Consider the following 14,551-nt stretch of genomic DNA (forward strand, 5'->3'; position numbering starts at 1 on the left):
GCAGGATGACCAGGCTGCATTGGATGTCGAGTGGGCAACATTGGACACAATATTATACAAGTCAATTAGTTAGTTAGTTTCAATGATATAAAATCCATTTAACAAGATAAAAACGCTGGTCTGCGTGTGTATGGCTCTTACACTCTGCCCACCAAAACGTAAGATCCATCCATTTTCTCCTCCGCTTATCCTCATGAGGATTGTGTGCGCGCTGGAGTCTATCCCAGCTTTCTTCGAGCAGTTGGCGGGGTACAGCCTGAACTAGTGGCCAGCCAATTGCAGGGGACACATAGATGAACAGCCATTCACGCCCACATTCACACCGAGGGACAATTTATAGTGTTCCATTAGCCTGCCCTGAATGTTTCTGGAATGTAGGAGAAAACTGGAGCAGCCCAGAGAAAGCCCCCAGGGCCGGAATCAAACCCTGCACCTCTGCACTGTGAGATGGACCAGTCAATCATCGTGCTGCCACGGCGTGTAATATAAAATTAATCTATTACCGCTCCAATTTGTGATGGTTCTTTTTTGTTTTGGTTTTCAGTTTCCAGTGGGAGTGGAGGGCATATGCTCCATCACTGCACCTGCCATGAGTTATCATCAATGGACTCCTTAAAGACTGCCACGCCAACAATTTGCTGTCGGATTATTGGCCTTGCTCACAACTCTTATTCTCCAGATGCTCATAACCTTGTTCATGGCGCTCATGTTATGTCATAGTTTATCAGATTTTGTAAATAGTGTTAATGTTATTTAATTCTTCGGGCTCTTTTGTATTTTGTGTTACCTGGTTCTGTGTACCAGCAACCTAATTTCTACTTTGTTGGTCTTGCGCTTTCTGTAATAAAGCTTTTGCCTCTGTCAATGCTTGTGGGATCTACACCGATCCGGATTATTCCAGATCATACGAGAATAATATGACCATGGATCCCCTGGATTTGGATAACATTGTAAAAGCTTTGGCTAGCCAAGGGAGACTGGTGGGACAGCAAGAGGCCACATATGTGCAGCTCCGTAACGCCGTCACCTTGCTGGCCGCCTGGGTTGAGGAGTTATTCACACACGTTGAGCAGCTGGGCATTCGAGGGACGCTCCCCTAGGATCCACTGTCACCACCGCTTGGGCAAGCAAAACACTCTGATCTTTTCAATCTTTTTCTTTGGTTGAACTTGATTTTTGGACTTTACTTTCCCATGTGCTGAGCCGGTGTTCCAGTGGTTAGCCTGGCGACCTCACAGTGCAGAGGTACCGGGGTTGATTCCAGCTGCGGCCTTCTTGTGTGGAGTTTGCATGTTCTCCCCGGGCCTGTGTGGGTTTTCTCAGGTAGTCCAGTTTCCTCCCACATTCCCAAAACATGTACGGCAGGCTGATTGAACACTCCAAATTGTCCCTAGCTGTGACTGTGGCGTGGATGGTTGTTCGTCTCTGTGTGCCCTGTGATTGGCTACCAACCGGTTCAGGTTGTCCCCCGTCTACTGCCTGAAGATGGCTGGGACAGGCTCCAGGCCCCCCCACGACCCTTGTAAGGACAAAGCGGATCAGAAAATGGATGGATGGACTTTCCCATGTTTTTCTCCTCCTGATGCTCTGTGACGCCACACTCCTCGCGGCAACCCTCTTCTCTTGTGATCGACTGATGACAAAAGTAAATTAGCTTACAATTTCTGCTACAGCTGATGCATAATTGTATTGGGAATTAACCAGAGCTTTGCACGTCATTCAAACTCAACTTCAACTTTCATTACACACACTTATTAGTCCTGATAATTTCCCGATAATTATTCCTAACACTTTTCCCTTCGTCTCGCGCAGCGGTCGGCAAACCGCGGCTCTAGTGCCCATGTGGCTCTTAACGCCGGCCCAGTGGCTCCCTGGAGATTTTTCAAAAATGTTTGAAAATGGAAAAAGATGGGGAAGGGAAATATATTGTTTGTTTCTATATGGTTCCTGGAGGGGGACAAACATTCTTAACCATTTCCAATGCTTTAAAGATGCGTGGAATAAATATTAAATTTCAGCATTTTTGTCAACGACAATTTGTTTCACAGTCTGCGACACACGTTTCTATTCGCAGAGCGGGATACCAGGCAGGTGGCTGTTGAAAATAAATAAATAAACGGAGTTTCATGTACAATTCACAGAGGGTGATAGCAAAGAATGGGAATCTGGAGGGCCGAGAGAAGCATTTTTAAACGGTATACATGAGCCAAAATAGTTAACTCGCTGCAAAAGTGCGGACGATCCCTCTGCGTCAGGTCTCGACGAAGGTAGGCAGATTGTGATTTCCTTTTCACAAACTCTTGTGTTTACTTTATTTTTCTGTTTCATTCATCTTAAGGGCCGTTACATTTGTTGCTCATTATGGCAACATTTTGGGTTGCCGACCCTTAGCCTAGCCCATTTTATGTCCAGAATCTGTAAAGTTTTCAATCAGTCCCGACTCTGGGAATACTCTAGTATTTATTCTACAAATATATTGCTAATGCTTTATTTTATATTGCACTTATATTGAACTGTGTCCAGTTCTTTTCTGAAACATTTATTTTGTGCAATGAAACATTTATTTTCTCCCCCAATTTTGCTGCTGTAGACTGCAAATTTCCCCAATGATAAAGAAATGATAAACAAATAAAGGTTATCTTATCTTATCTTATCTTAAGTAAAACGTGTCATCAGCAAAACATTCAATGACCCCCAATTAAAATGCTCAGACTGTGAAAAAGCCTTGCTCTCCATGGTTTGGGCAATAAAACATTTTTTTCAAATAACATTGGTTGTCAACACTAACCAACATCCGGTCACCTCTTAGATAACCAACTCATTGGAGATGGAGTCGTGAAAAAAAGCTTGCATTGTTGGCTGGCTTATGGCATTACAAAGCTATGATGTTTGGGTCCGGTATGCAAAAAACTGTAAGCTACCTTTGGGGCACAACCTAGCGGTTGCTTGTCAATTGACACAAAACCGATAGACATGGCCGCTGTCTCCGGTACCAAAATATCCAACGTTCAAACGGCTGAGCTAATCATCCTACGATCCAATGATTGGGCACTACTTAAAATCATCCGCTACATGTTAGACCCCCTCACGAACCCCGTTTCGTCAAACAAACTGGCTGCTAATGGTGACTTGAAAGGTCTATTTGCAAATATTGAGAGGCTGTCTAGTTCAAGACATTCTCATTTATGACCCTTTAGATCACACTTCAATCAACCAATCCACTCCCTGTCGATTAACTTCCAAAGGGCAATATAATTATATAATTGTGATTATATGATTGAGAATTGTGATATTACGTGACAAATTGACCAAAAATGCAGCTAAACGTGCAGCTGATGAGGAGCCATGAGTTTTGAAGATGAAGCTATTTTATTTCCATTGTGTGTGGTATGTCATCAAAAACAAGGCAATACAAAAAAAAACCTGTTGAATCATTTGAACAAGTAGCCCCAAAGTGATCAAGCGGAAAGCATGGAAATGCAAGCAGACTTTGCACAGCCGGCCCATGTAAACATTAGCTGGTAGGCACGAACTGTATGATTGGGATGGTGCGTTGCTTTGATGCTTGTGCACCTGATGACCTCCTACCCAGACTTGCTGCCGTGACTCATGACTCTTAGATCTCTCTCTCTCTCTCTCTCTCTCTCTCTCTCTCTCTCTCTCTCTCTCTCTCTCTCTCTCTCTCTCTCTCTCTCTCTCTCTCTCCCACTCTCTCCTCTCTCTCCTCATCCTCCTCTCTCTCTCTCTCTCTCTCTCTCTCTCTCTCTCTCTCTCTCTCTCTCTCTCTCTCTCTCTCTCTCTCTCTCTCTCTCTCTCTCTCTCTCTCTCTCTCTCTCTCTCTCTCTCTATATATATATATACACATACAGTATACACTCACACACACACACACACACCCATCCCTTTGAGGCAACGAAGCTGAGGCAAGGAGAGATTGTGTTTGTGCATGTATATGCATGTGTGTGTATGCGTGTGAGTGCAAGCGTGAGAGGTACAAAACAGTGTGTTGTGTGGGATGTGGGAACAGGAACATTCAGCTCAGAGAGTGAGCACAGTAAAGCAGAGGGAAATGCACTCCCACTCTCTCTGGCTCATCATGTTACGCAAGAGCCTCTGGGCCATTGCTTTAAAGCACTCGCGGCTCTTCCATCCTTCAACTGTCCCAGCCACTTATCAGATACTTCAGGACTTTCCAAGAATGCTGCAAGGACTGGTAACAGTCAGAAAACCTCAGCATCTTTATAAGGCGCAAGAAAAGTTTGTGATCAAAGAAATTAAGAGATATGAAGACAATGATTCAGCAGGACTCAAAGCTCTTGGTATTATTTTTCGGGCTGAGTAGTGATCACTGAGAGCTCGATATTCATCCATCCATCCATCCATCCATTTTCCGAACCGCCTGATCCTCACTAGGGTCGCGGGGGGGGGGGTGCTGGAGCCTATCCCAGCCGTCTTCGGGCAGTAGGCGGGGGACACCCTGAATCAGTTGCCAGCCAATCGCAGGGCACACAGAGACGAACAGCCATCAACGCCCACACTCACACCTAGGGACAATTTAGAGCAACCAATCAGCCTGCTATGCATGTTTTTGGAATGTGGGAGGAAACCGGAGCACCCGGAGAAAACCCACACGGGCCCTGGGAGAACATGCAAACTCCACACAGGGAGGCCGGAGCTGGAATCAACCCCGCTACCTCTGCACTGTGAAGCCGACGTGCTAACCACTGGTCTACCAGGCCACCCGAGCTCAACATTGTTTTGTTTAAAATATTTTGATAATCATTAGGGCTCGTGCAATGACTCCAGGGGTGTCGCTGTTGTTTTGTAGAATTTCATGGAATTATTTTTATTATTATCCATCCATCCATTTTACGATCCGCTTTATTCTCACAAGGGTCTCGGGGGTGCTGGAGCCTATCCCAGCTATCTTCGTGTAGCAGGCAGGGGACAGCCTGAAGTGTTTCCCAGCCATTCGCAGGACACATGCTGACAAACAAACATCTGCGCTCAGAATCACACCTAAGGACAATTTAAAGTATTCAATCAACCTACAATGCATGTTTTTGAAATATGGTAGGAAACCGGAGCACCAATAGAAAACCCACATTGGCACGGGGAGAACATGCAAACACCACCCAGGAATTAGAGGGCGGGATTCAAACCTGTGACTTCTGCACTGTGAGGTGGACATCCAATCACCCTGCGACCCCAGATAGATACTTTATTCAGCCCATAAAGTAAAGAATGTTTGTTTGCTGTCAAGTTGCTGTTGATATGACGTGTTGAAAGGGAAAAACAGACCAAATTAAGGTTTGGAGAAGTAGTTTAAAACCACACTCCCACATCACACACGCATCCACGTACGTTTGTGTGTGTGTGTATATACAACTGTGTGTGTATGTATATGTATATATATATATATATATATATATATATATATATATATATATATATATATATATATATATATATATATATATATATATATATATACACACACACACACACACACACACAGGTATATATGTACAAACTGGGCCGAAACTCAAGTCACGATTTAAAACACCCCGCATCCAAGTTGATGAAAATCACTTTCTTGGTTTTATTTAATACAGTGATTATTTAAATCAACGATTGAAGCACGAATACACTGTATATATATTTAGACTTTACCTATTTCTACTAAAAGCAAAAGTTCTACTCGCACGTACATTTCTGCGAGTGTCCGTAGATTGTTTTATTTGGCCGATTGTACTGAGAAGGTAAAAACGCAGCTTCGATATTTATCTTTACCCCTATGGTAGTGAAATTATTTATCTAAGGCTGTATGTAGTCCGCTGTACAATGAGAAGCGGCGGGATATCGCTTACCTTGGAGGTTCTGCACTCGCATGTCGCTGATGTGTCCGATGAATTCTTCCCTCTCGAACCAGTCATCCCACTGGTGCCCAGCCATCAAGATCAGTGGCAAGTTCCGACACCCAGGAAGGAATACACCGAGAGAAAAGCGAACAGGCAGTCTATTGTCCAGTTAGTCGACAGAGAGCCATTCAATCCTTCATGCACAGGCTGAGATGGCGGAACAATTTTCACTCAGTAAACAGACAATGGTGGCTGAGAGTGAGTGGTCGTGTGTGTTCTCTTATTTTTCGCTTCTTGGCAGAGAGGTGGTTCAGCTCTCTGTGTGAGTATGTCCCCATGGAGACGACAGCGTCGTTTGGAAAACGAAGCTCAAGCTCCAGGTTGGTTTGTTCGAGGAGGGATGGATCTCGATCAGATCGAGTCCCGCCCATCATTCGAAGAACCAGCCCACCCCAGGGAATACGCAGAGTACGCCGACTCTGTCACAAGTGTTGGTACGCGGAGAATCTTATCCACTGACCTCAAATTCATTTTTGTCTGACAGTTTCCCTCGGAGGGGCTATTATGACTCTGAAACTATATAAATGTGTAATCACCTTCTGATATTATTGCATATAAAATACAAATAATTTTCTTTAATCAATCTTTTGCATTTTATCTTCTCTATAATGTGACCGTTTTGTCTATCTAGCTAGCTATCTTTCACCGGTGTTCGCCATTTTGGTGCCCTGAACATAAATTGTTTGTTTGTTTGTTTGTTTGTTTTTATTTTATTGAGCATATATAGTACACGCAATAACAGGTTGACAAAGGTCAAACAAAATTATAAAAGGAAAATTAGAAATAGTTAAGAGAAAAAAAAAAAATACACATCACAGTTATATGCTCAAAGGAGTAGGAGGAAGTAAATAACTTATCTAGTCCTACCCCTTATTATGTAACTGATTGTTCATTTTTCAAAACAAAGAAATGAAAAACTACATATCATTAAATATTTTTACCCTTGTGTATACTATGCTATTCTATTTCTACACCTTCTGGTTTGTATATATATTGTTATTCTTTCTTCTTTTGTATTTCAATTTTCTGATATTCATTGTAATTAGCATTCCTTGAATACAACTGTTAAGTTGATCAAAATCCAAAACAAGAACAAACAGTTATATTACTATATTTTATAAGTATATCAAATGTATCTATTTTAATTCAGATTCATGTAGTTATTTTGCACTAATCTTTTGAATTTGTTTTTGAACTCCTCCAACGATTTACTCATTTTCAGATCCGTTTCAAGCTTATTCCATAGATTGACACCAATTACTGATACACACCTTTGCTTAATGTTTGTTCTTGTTCTGGATTTTTTGTATTGATTAGTGCCCCTTAGATGATACCAGCTCTCTCTAATTTCAAAAAGCTGCTGGATATTTTGACAAAGGAGGTTGTTATGTGCTTTATACATTAATTTGAGTAATTTTGTAGTCAACCAGGTCGTAGAATTTCATTGTGTTTAATTTGATGAATATTGGATTTGTGGGTTCTATATATTTCGACCTGTTGATTATTCTGATTGCTTTTTTTTGTAATTTTAAAACAGGGAGTGTGTTCGTTTTACAGGCTTTTCCCCATATTTCTACACAGTAGGTCAGATATGGTAGTAATAATGAGTAATATAATGTATACAAAGAGCTCTTATTCAACACATCCTTCGTTTTGTGGAGTATCCCGATAGTTTTGGATACTTTTCTTTTTATGTTATCTATGTGTGGCTTCCAGGATAGTTTGGTATCTATTACTAGTCCAAGAAACTTATATTCATAGACGCGTTCTATTTCAATTGAATTAATATTTATTTTAATGTGGTCTTTAATTGGTCTTGTGCCAAAAACAACTAGCTTAGTTTTTGTTAAATTTAAAGATAATTTGTTTTTGTCAAACCATTTTTTTAATTTTGTCAATTCGTTTTCTACAATATTCATGAGTTGTGTCATATTTTTTCCAGAGCAGTAAAAGGTTGTATCATCGGCGAAAAGGACGCATTTGAATTGTTTTGACACACTACAGATATCATTAATATATAAAATGAACAGTTTTGGTCCAATCACTGACCCCTGGGGCACTCCATGGATAATCTTCAGTAAATTGGATTTTTTGTTTTTGAACTGCACATACTGATATCTGTTTTCTAAATAACTTGCAATCCATTTATGTGCTGTGCCTCTGATACCATATCTCTCTAATTTTTTCAATAATATAGCATGGTCTATAGTATCAAAAGCTTTTTTTAGATCTAGAAAAATCCCGACCGTGTATTCTTTATTATCTATATTAGTGGCTATTGCTTCCACAAACTCCATTGCTGCCAATAAGGTGGTCCGTTTTTCTCTGAAGCCATATTGATTTTCACTTAATACCATGTGTTTATCAATGAAGTTATCGAGTCTACGAGAAAATAATTTTTCTAATATTTTTGAAAATTGTGGTAACAGTGATATAGGTCTATAATTTGTTATGAAATGTCTTTCACCATTTTTAAAAATTGGAATAACTTTAGCTGTTTTCATTTTTGATGGAAAAATACCGACTTTAAATGACAGGTTGCATATATATGTAAAGGGTCGCACTACAAGTTCTATAATATGTTTTACTATTGACATATCAATATCAAAACAGTCGGTTGACTTTTTGCTTTGATATGTTTTTACAATATTTAATATTTCATTTTGATTCACAGCAGTAAGAAACATTGTGGAAGGATTTTTTTCTATGTGTTTATGTATTTCTAAAGAGTTTATTGGATCGGGAATTTGTTTTGCTAAGTTACTGCCGATATTAACAAAATATTCATTAAATTCATTTGCTATTTCTGCCGTTTCCTCAATAATGGTATTTTTGTCCTTCATAAAATACTCCGGATAATCTACTTTATTAGAGTTATTTCTAATTACATGATTTAAGATTTTCCAGATTTCTTGAGTATTGCTTTTATTTTGCTCTAATAATGCATGAAAATGGTCTCTCTTACTAGCTCTTATAATATTTACTAATTTGTTTTTATAAGTCTTATATTTTGTTTCAGCTTCATTAGTTCTGGATTTTAGAAACGATTTGTATAGATTGTTTTTCTTTTTACATGCATTTTCTATGCCTTTTGTTATCCATGGCTTACTTTGTCCATTGAACTTTCTGGTGACTTTAATTACTGGGAAATGTTTATCGTATAAGGAGGTTATGGTTGACTGAAATGCTTCAAACGCAGTATTTGGATCATCATTTGTGTAGACCTCAGACCAATTTTGCTTGTCTAGGTCGAACTTGAAAGCTGCAATGGAATGTTGGGTTCTAAGTCTTATTTCTGATGTATGGGTTCTTGGTTTTGTTTTTCTAGCAAAGTAATTGTGTAGGACTACAAAGACTGGTAGATGGTCACTTATATCAGTTATGAGAAGTCCACTTTCCTTTTTGTGATCGATCTTATTTATAAATATGTTATCTATCAATGTGGCCGTATCCACTGTTATTCTGCTGGGTCTCAGAATGACTGGGAATAGACCGTTGCTATACATTGTATTTATGAAATCTGTTGTTTTTTTGTGTCCATTTGGGTTTAATAAGTTGATGTTAAAATCGCCACATATTATTCGTGTTTTCTTGTCATTAGAACAACTCAGCATATCTGTCAGTTTTTTATTAAATGTGTCTAGACAAGATCCTGGTGTCCTATAAACGCAACTTAAAATAACATTTGATGCATTTTTCATGTGTATTTCCAAAGTTAGACATTCCATTAGATTCTCAGTTGTGTTTGTCAAGCTCTCAATTTTGCAGCATTTCAGTGTTTTATCTACATATATTGCAACTCCCCCTCCTTTTTTGTCTTCCCTATGAGTTGCATACATTTCATATCCATCAATTTTCATTTCACTTGTTTTTTCATCATCAAGCCAAGTTTCTGATATGGCAATAATTGTAAATTTATTCAATGTAGTTAAATATTCTTCGATTTTGGTGAAATTTTTGTATAAACTTCTACTATTTATATGTATCACTGAAAATGTATTTTTCAGTTCTACATTTGAGTTGAATTGTTCATCAGTATAATACTTTGAGTTTGTGATGCTGTGATTATGATTGAAGAAATTATTGTCTGGATCCAAGTTGTTCTCTGGATCGAATGTCTTATGTTCAGCGTAATCAAAGATTTTAAAGTCCATGTTTGTGTTGTTTGTTTCCTATATGTATTTAGTCATTAAGTTTTGTCTGGTGGTAATCAGCTCTCAGCATGTTGAAGTGGAGCCCTTTGAATTGGAGTACTGGTGCGGGGGTGGACGATGAGTTTGTCGTGCCTCAAGTAGGCAATTTCCCCTCTTTCACGTGCCGCTTTTAGTTTTGGAAGCAATTCTTTTCTTTTTTGACGTACAGTATCTGTATAATCTTCATTAATGTAAATTTTGGTGCCTTTTAGGTATTTTGCTCTCTGTTGTATCATTGTTTTGTCCTTATATTTTTCAAACTTCACCACGACTGGTCTTGGTCGAGGTCTTCCCGATTCGTATCTCCCCGTGCGGTGGACTCTTTCCACCTCGATTGTCTCCTTTAATTGCAGTTGGTCCTTGAAGATTTTCTGCACTTTTTCCTCCGTTTCGGTCCACGTTTCTCCTTGCCTTTCTTCAATTCCATCGATTATCAAGTTATTTCTTTTGGATTGTCCCTCTAAGTAGTCCATCTTGTCAGTTAAAACAAGCATACTGTCACATACTTTATATATTTCAGTTTGCATGGCTTTGCAATGGTCAGTTCCATTCGTTTGTTGTTTTTTAATGTCATCAACCTCCTTTTGGGTAAAATTAAGACTTGTTTTCAGTTCTTGAACTTCCCTGGAAAAATTGTCGAGTCGTGTGTTTGTTGAATCCAGTATCATCTTTACAAATCCTTTGAAGTGATCCTGTTGTTGCTGAATAAGTGCTGTGAACAGTTCTTTTTGTTGCGTGAGTAGTTCGTTGACTTGCGTAAGGGTCATGAATTCTTCGTCCTGTTTAATATCTTGTCCTCGTTTGGGCGGCATTTTTGGGTTTTGTTGCTAGTCGACTGTCAGCTTGTTGATGAGGTGTGCTGTGATCTTTGTGCCAACCCGGAAGTTGGTGACGTAGCAGTGAGCCTGTGGCCTCCCTTGACGGCACCGCCGCAGTGTTCGAAGTTTTCCGCCGCTGCTGCCGGATTAGCCGTTCAGCACCGCCACCGGAGTCCCGAAGCGTCCTCTCGCCCAACCACGCCGGCTGGCTATCGCTTGCTCGCGCTGCCTTGGTGGTCGAGCGTGCCGTGCCGTGCCTCCGCCGCCGCCGCCGCCTCCTCCGCCAAGTCACCACAATGTGAAACTGTGTTTCTTCTTGATGTCCGTGAGGACGAGGATGTCCTCGGCTCCGACGCTCTTGCGGTACCTCAGAAGTTCTCCGGCACAAGCGTTGACCAAACCCTCGTCGGCTACGTGTGAAAACACAAAGCCCTCCGCCCCATTGTCAATATTCATGTTTCAAAAAGTAAGGGATAATTATAATAAAGTTTTCATGAAACAGTGAGAATGGCACCAAATGCTCAAATAAATAAAAACAAATAATTAAGTAATAATAATAATAAATAAATGCCACTACTATAAACAAATAAACATGGTTGATCATCTGAAACATTCACTTGGCCTTTTGAGTTCCTCCTTGAACATATTTAGGCATTGATCATATACACGGAAATACAACACAAAATGTCCAAGGATGAGAGTGAAATATAGTTTTGGACAGTGGCGGATGCTGGTCTGTCAAAGAGGGGAAGCTCAATTTTGGCCGACATCATAAAATGTGTCCGTTGATTTATACGTGAATTCTACTCTCCGTTCCTTTTCGAAAATGATCTGTGACCCCGTCATTCCAACAAAGCGTATTTTCCAGGGACTTAGTGTCCTACAACTACAGGAACTACAATAAAACCCACCAGAAACAAAATATTGATTTGTCGTGAGTTGTTTACAAAAAAGAGTGTCGCTAAAATGATTAGAAGTCTCCAGCTCAACTCAGAACAGACAGAAGGCGAATTGAAAAATTGCTCACACGGACGCCTACACTAAAAGGTCGGTGATTGGCTCATTTCGATGTCAATCAAACTGGCACACAGGCTCAGACATATCATCCAATCTGATGCAGAAAAGCCTTGCGTCCGGTACCCTCCCACTACTATCCAATCCCAGAGACGCCGAGTGACCTGGGCGGGACAAAAACCAGCTTGTATCCAATGACTCGTCTCCGGTTCAACGCTTTGGGACAACCTACCTGAACTCTCGAGACGCTCGGCGTCCGGGGAAGAGACGCCCGGACGTTCGGCGTCCACCGTTTAAAGCACAGCGAAGCTGCGGGAATGAATGAGATCGCGTCGTAACCAGTATAACCTCCACTGGCTCCCTGTTCCCCAGCGTATTCAATTTAAACTGCTCATACTCACCTATAAAGCCCTTCACAATCAGGCACCCTCCTATCTTTCCGACCTTCTTTACCAATACACTCCTTCCCGCAATCTCCGCTCCTCAAACACAAACCTCCTCGCCTATCCCGTGACCAAGCTCAAAACCTGGGGGGACCGAGCCTTCTCTGTCGCCGCCCCCACCCTCTGGAACGCTCTATCACAACACATCCGCAACTGTACTGACCTCCAATCCTTCAAATCATCCCTAAAAACTCACCTGTTCCGCTATGCTTTTAATACCTTTTAATCTTTTTTACCAATTTTTCTTTTGTTCATCCAAATGAACTTTTGTAAATTATGTATGCTTGTTTTAAATGCACATTTTTATCCAGTTTTTATGCTCTTGTAAAGTGTCTTTGAGATGAAAAGCGCTTTCAAATAAAATGTATTATTATTATTATAATAACAAATAACAAATAATAACCAAAAAATAATAATAATAATTAAATGATGTGAAGGAAAATTGTAAATACAGTAGTACTGCGATTTATCCATTTTGTGTTCATATTGCATTTAATTGAAAGATGTTTGTTGTTTTTTTTTCTCTTTCTTCTTCTTTCTACATACATTCTTGCTGCTGGAGGCTGTAAATTTCCCCAGTGTGGGACGAATAAAGGATATCTTAATACTTAAGAAGAAGCTGATTCGGAACAAAGGTTGAGCACGTTGTAGCGCATATTTAGTCAATGACATGTACACACAATTAAATTTACATTCATATATTTGATCACTTATTCTTTGACATTTTAGGGGAAGCCGAGCTCCCTTGCAGTCCGAGAGCAATCGCCACTGGTTTTGAACAATGGTACAAACGTTTTCGAAATTTCGTGATTAAGTCGGATTGTATTTAAAACACAGGTACATGAAAATGTCAGTGTTCTACCTTTATAGACAAGAACTGATAGGGCACAATAGTGTAATATCTAATTCTTGTTATTTGTGTATTTGACGGCTGCGTTAGTTGAGTCAGGGCTGACGTCATAGAGAGGGGAGGACCCAGGAGGGGGGGAAACGGCTCCGGCGGCAGTCTGAAGTGGAGCGCTTGGGCGTGAGTGGTGGCTAACAGCAATTCCTATGAATGTGTGTGGATTGCTGATTTTTTTTGTTTAATAAAAAGCGAACAGATTACATCAGCGACTGCGTGCGTCCTTGAAGGGAATTACAATATAAATATTCTGGACATAATGTGAAAATAGTGAAAGGGAGAAAATCCTCACAGCTTTCAGATCGTTTTTCTTTCCAAATTACAGTTTGACCAATAGATGTCGTTGTTGCCCTATGCACTTCTCGAAAATGTCGACATAGTCGTTGCATATAAAATTTTTGGGTTGTTTTTGGCGAGCTTGTATGACTCAATCGCCACTAGCATTTCCTGAGAGGCAGCAGGTTTTTGGATTGTATAAATACAAAGTGCTGTAAATTAAAGCCTGTCTGGGGATACTTTTACTAAATGAGGACAACACTTGAATGAAATATCCTATAAAAGTGCTCTAAATGTAACAATTGGGGACACCTTTACTTGAGAAAAAAAATGAAATTTTTGTTTTTTTGTTTTTCCTTGCCCTCCTGGGAATGTTGCTAATATTTGTCAATTGTGGGCAAGTGAAGCGCTTTGACACTTTTTGTGATTAATAGCTATATCAATAAATTTTACTTAATTCTTTGGCTTTCCATGGCTATCATTGTATTATTTATTATATTTAGTGTTCTATTGTATTTTTGGTCTATGCTATTTATTTCCCATTTTCACTGTTTTGTCTTTTAATGTCTGAGTTTTACTTTATGCACAGCACTTGGATCCAGCTATGGTTGTTTTTAAAGTACCCTCAGAATTAAGTTGAGTTATTACAGCATGCTATATACATTGTGTGTGTGTCTATAAACACACTTTTCATTTATATTGTGCATTCACAATAATTGCAATGCTGTAACAACGCGCGCTACTGAGCATTTAACATAGAATACAACAGGACATATAACATTCAACAATGAATGCACACATATACTGGAAAGACAGTATGTCTATATAGTATACATGCATATACTGTATGTCACGTAGCACGGTGGTGGTGGACCCCAAAAAGCAGGCAGGAGAGAGGAGCAGGGTGTATTTGAAGAAGTGTAGTGATAAAACACAGAAAGCTAAATCCTAAATCAAACAAAGTCCAAAGTAGCAAACAAAA

General features: G+C 39.9%; 2 protein-coding genes across 3 annotated transcripts in view; one reads left to right on the plus strand and one right to left on the minus strand.

Moving 5' to 3' along the window:
- The window catches only part of clmna (calmin a), a 68,699-nt gene extending 62,435 nt beyond the window's left edge, over nucleotides 1-6,264 (minus strand). For both annotated transcript variants that reach the window (XM_052085672.1, XM_052085671.1), the window contains exon 1: nucleotides 5,871-6,264. In XM_052085672.1, coding sequence (XP_051941632.1) covers nucleotides 5,871-5,955 — 85 coding nt within the window. In that variant the 5' untranslated portion in view covers nucleotides 5,956-6,264. The remainder of the gene's footprint in view (nucleotides 1-5,870) is intronic.
- Nucleotides 1-14,551, plus strand: part of LOC127614473 (uncharacterized) — a 316,500-nt gene that overhangs the window by 209,860 nt on the left and 92,089 nt on the right. The gene's annotated exons all lie outside the window — the stretch shown is intronic.

This window comes from Hippocampus zosterae, chromosome 14, assembly GCF_025434085.1.
Source record: "Hippocampus zosterae strain Florida chromosome 14, ASM2543408v3, whole genome shotgun sequence".
Taxonomy (NCBI): domain Eukaryota; kingdom Metazoa; phylum Chordata; class Actinopteri; order Syngnathiformes; family Syngnathidae; genus Hippocampus; species Hippocampus zosterae.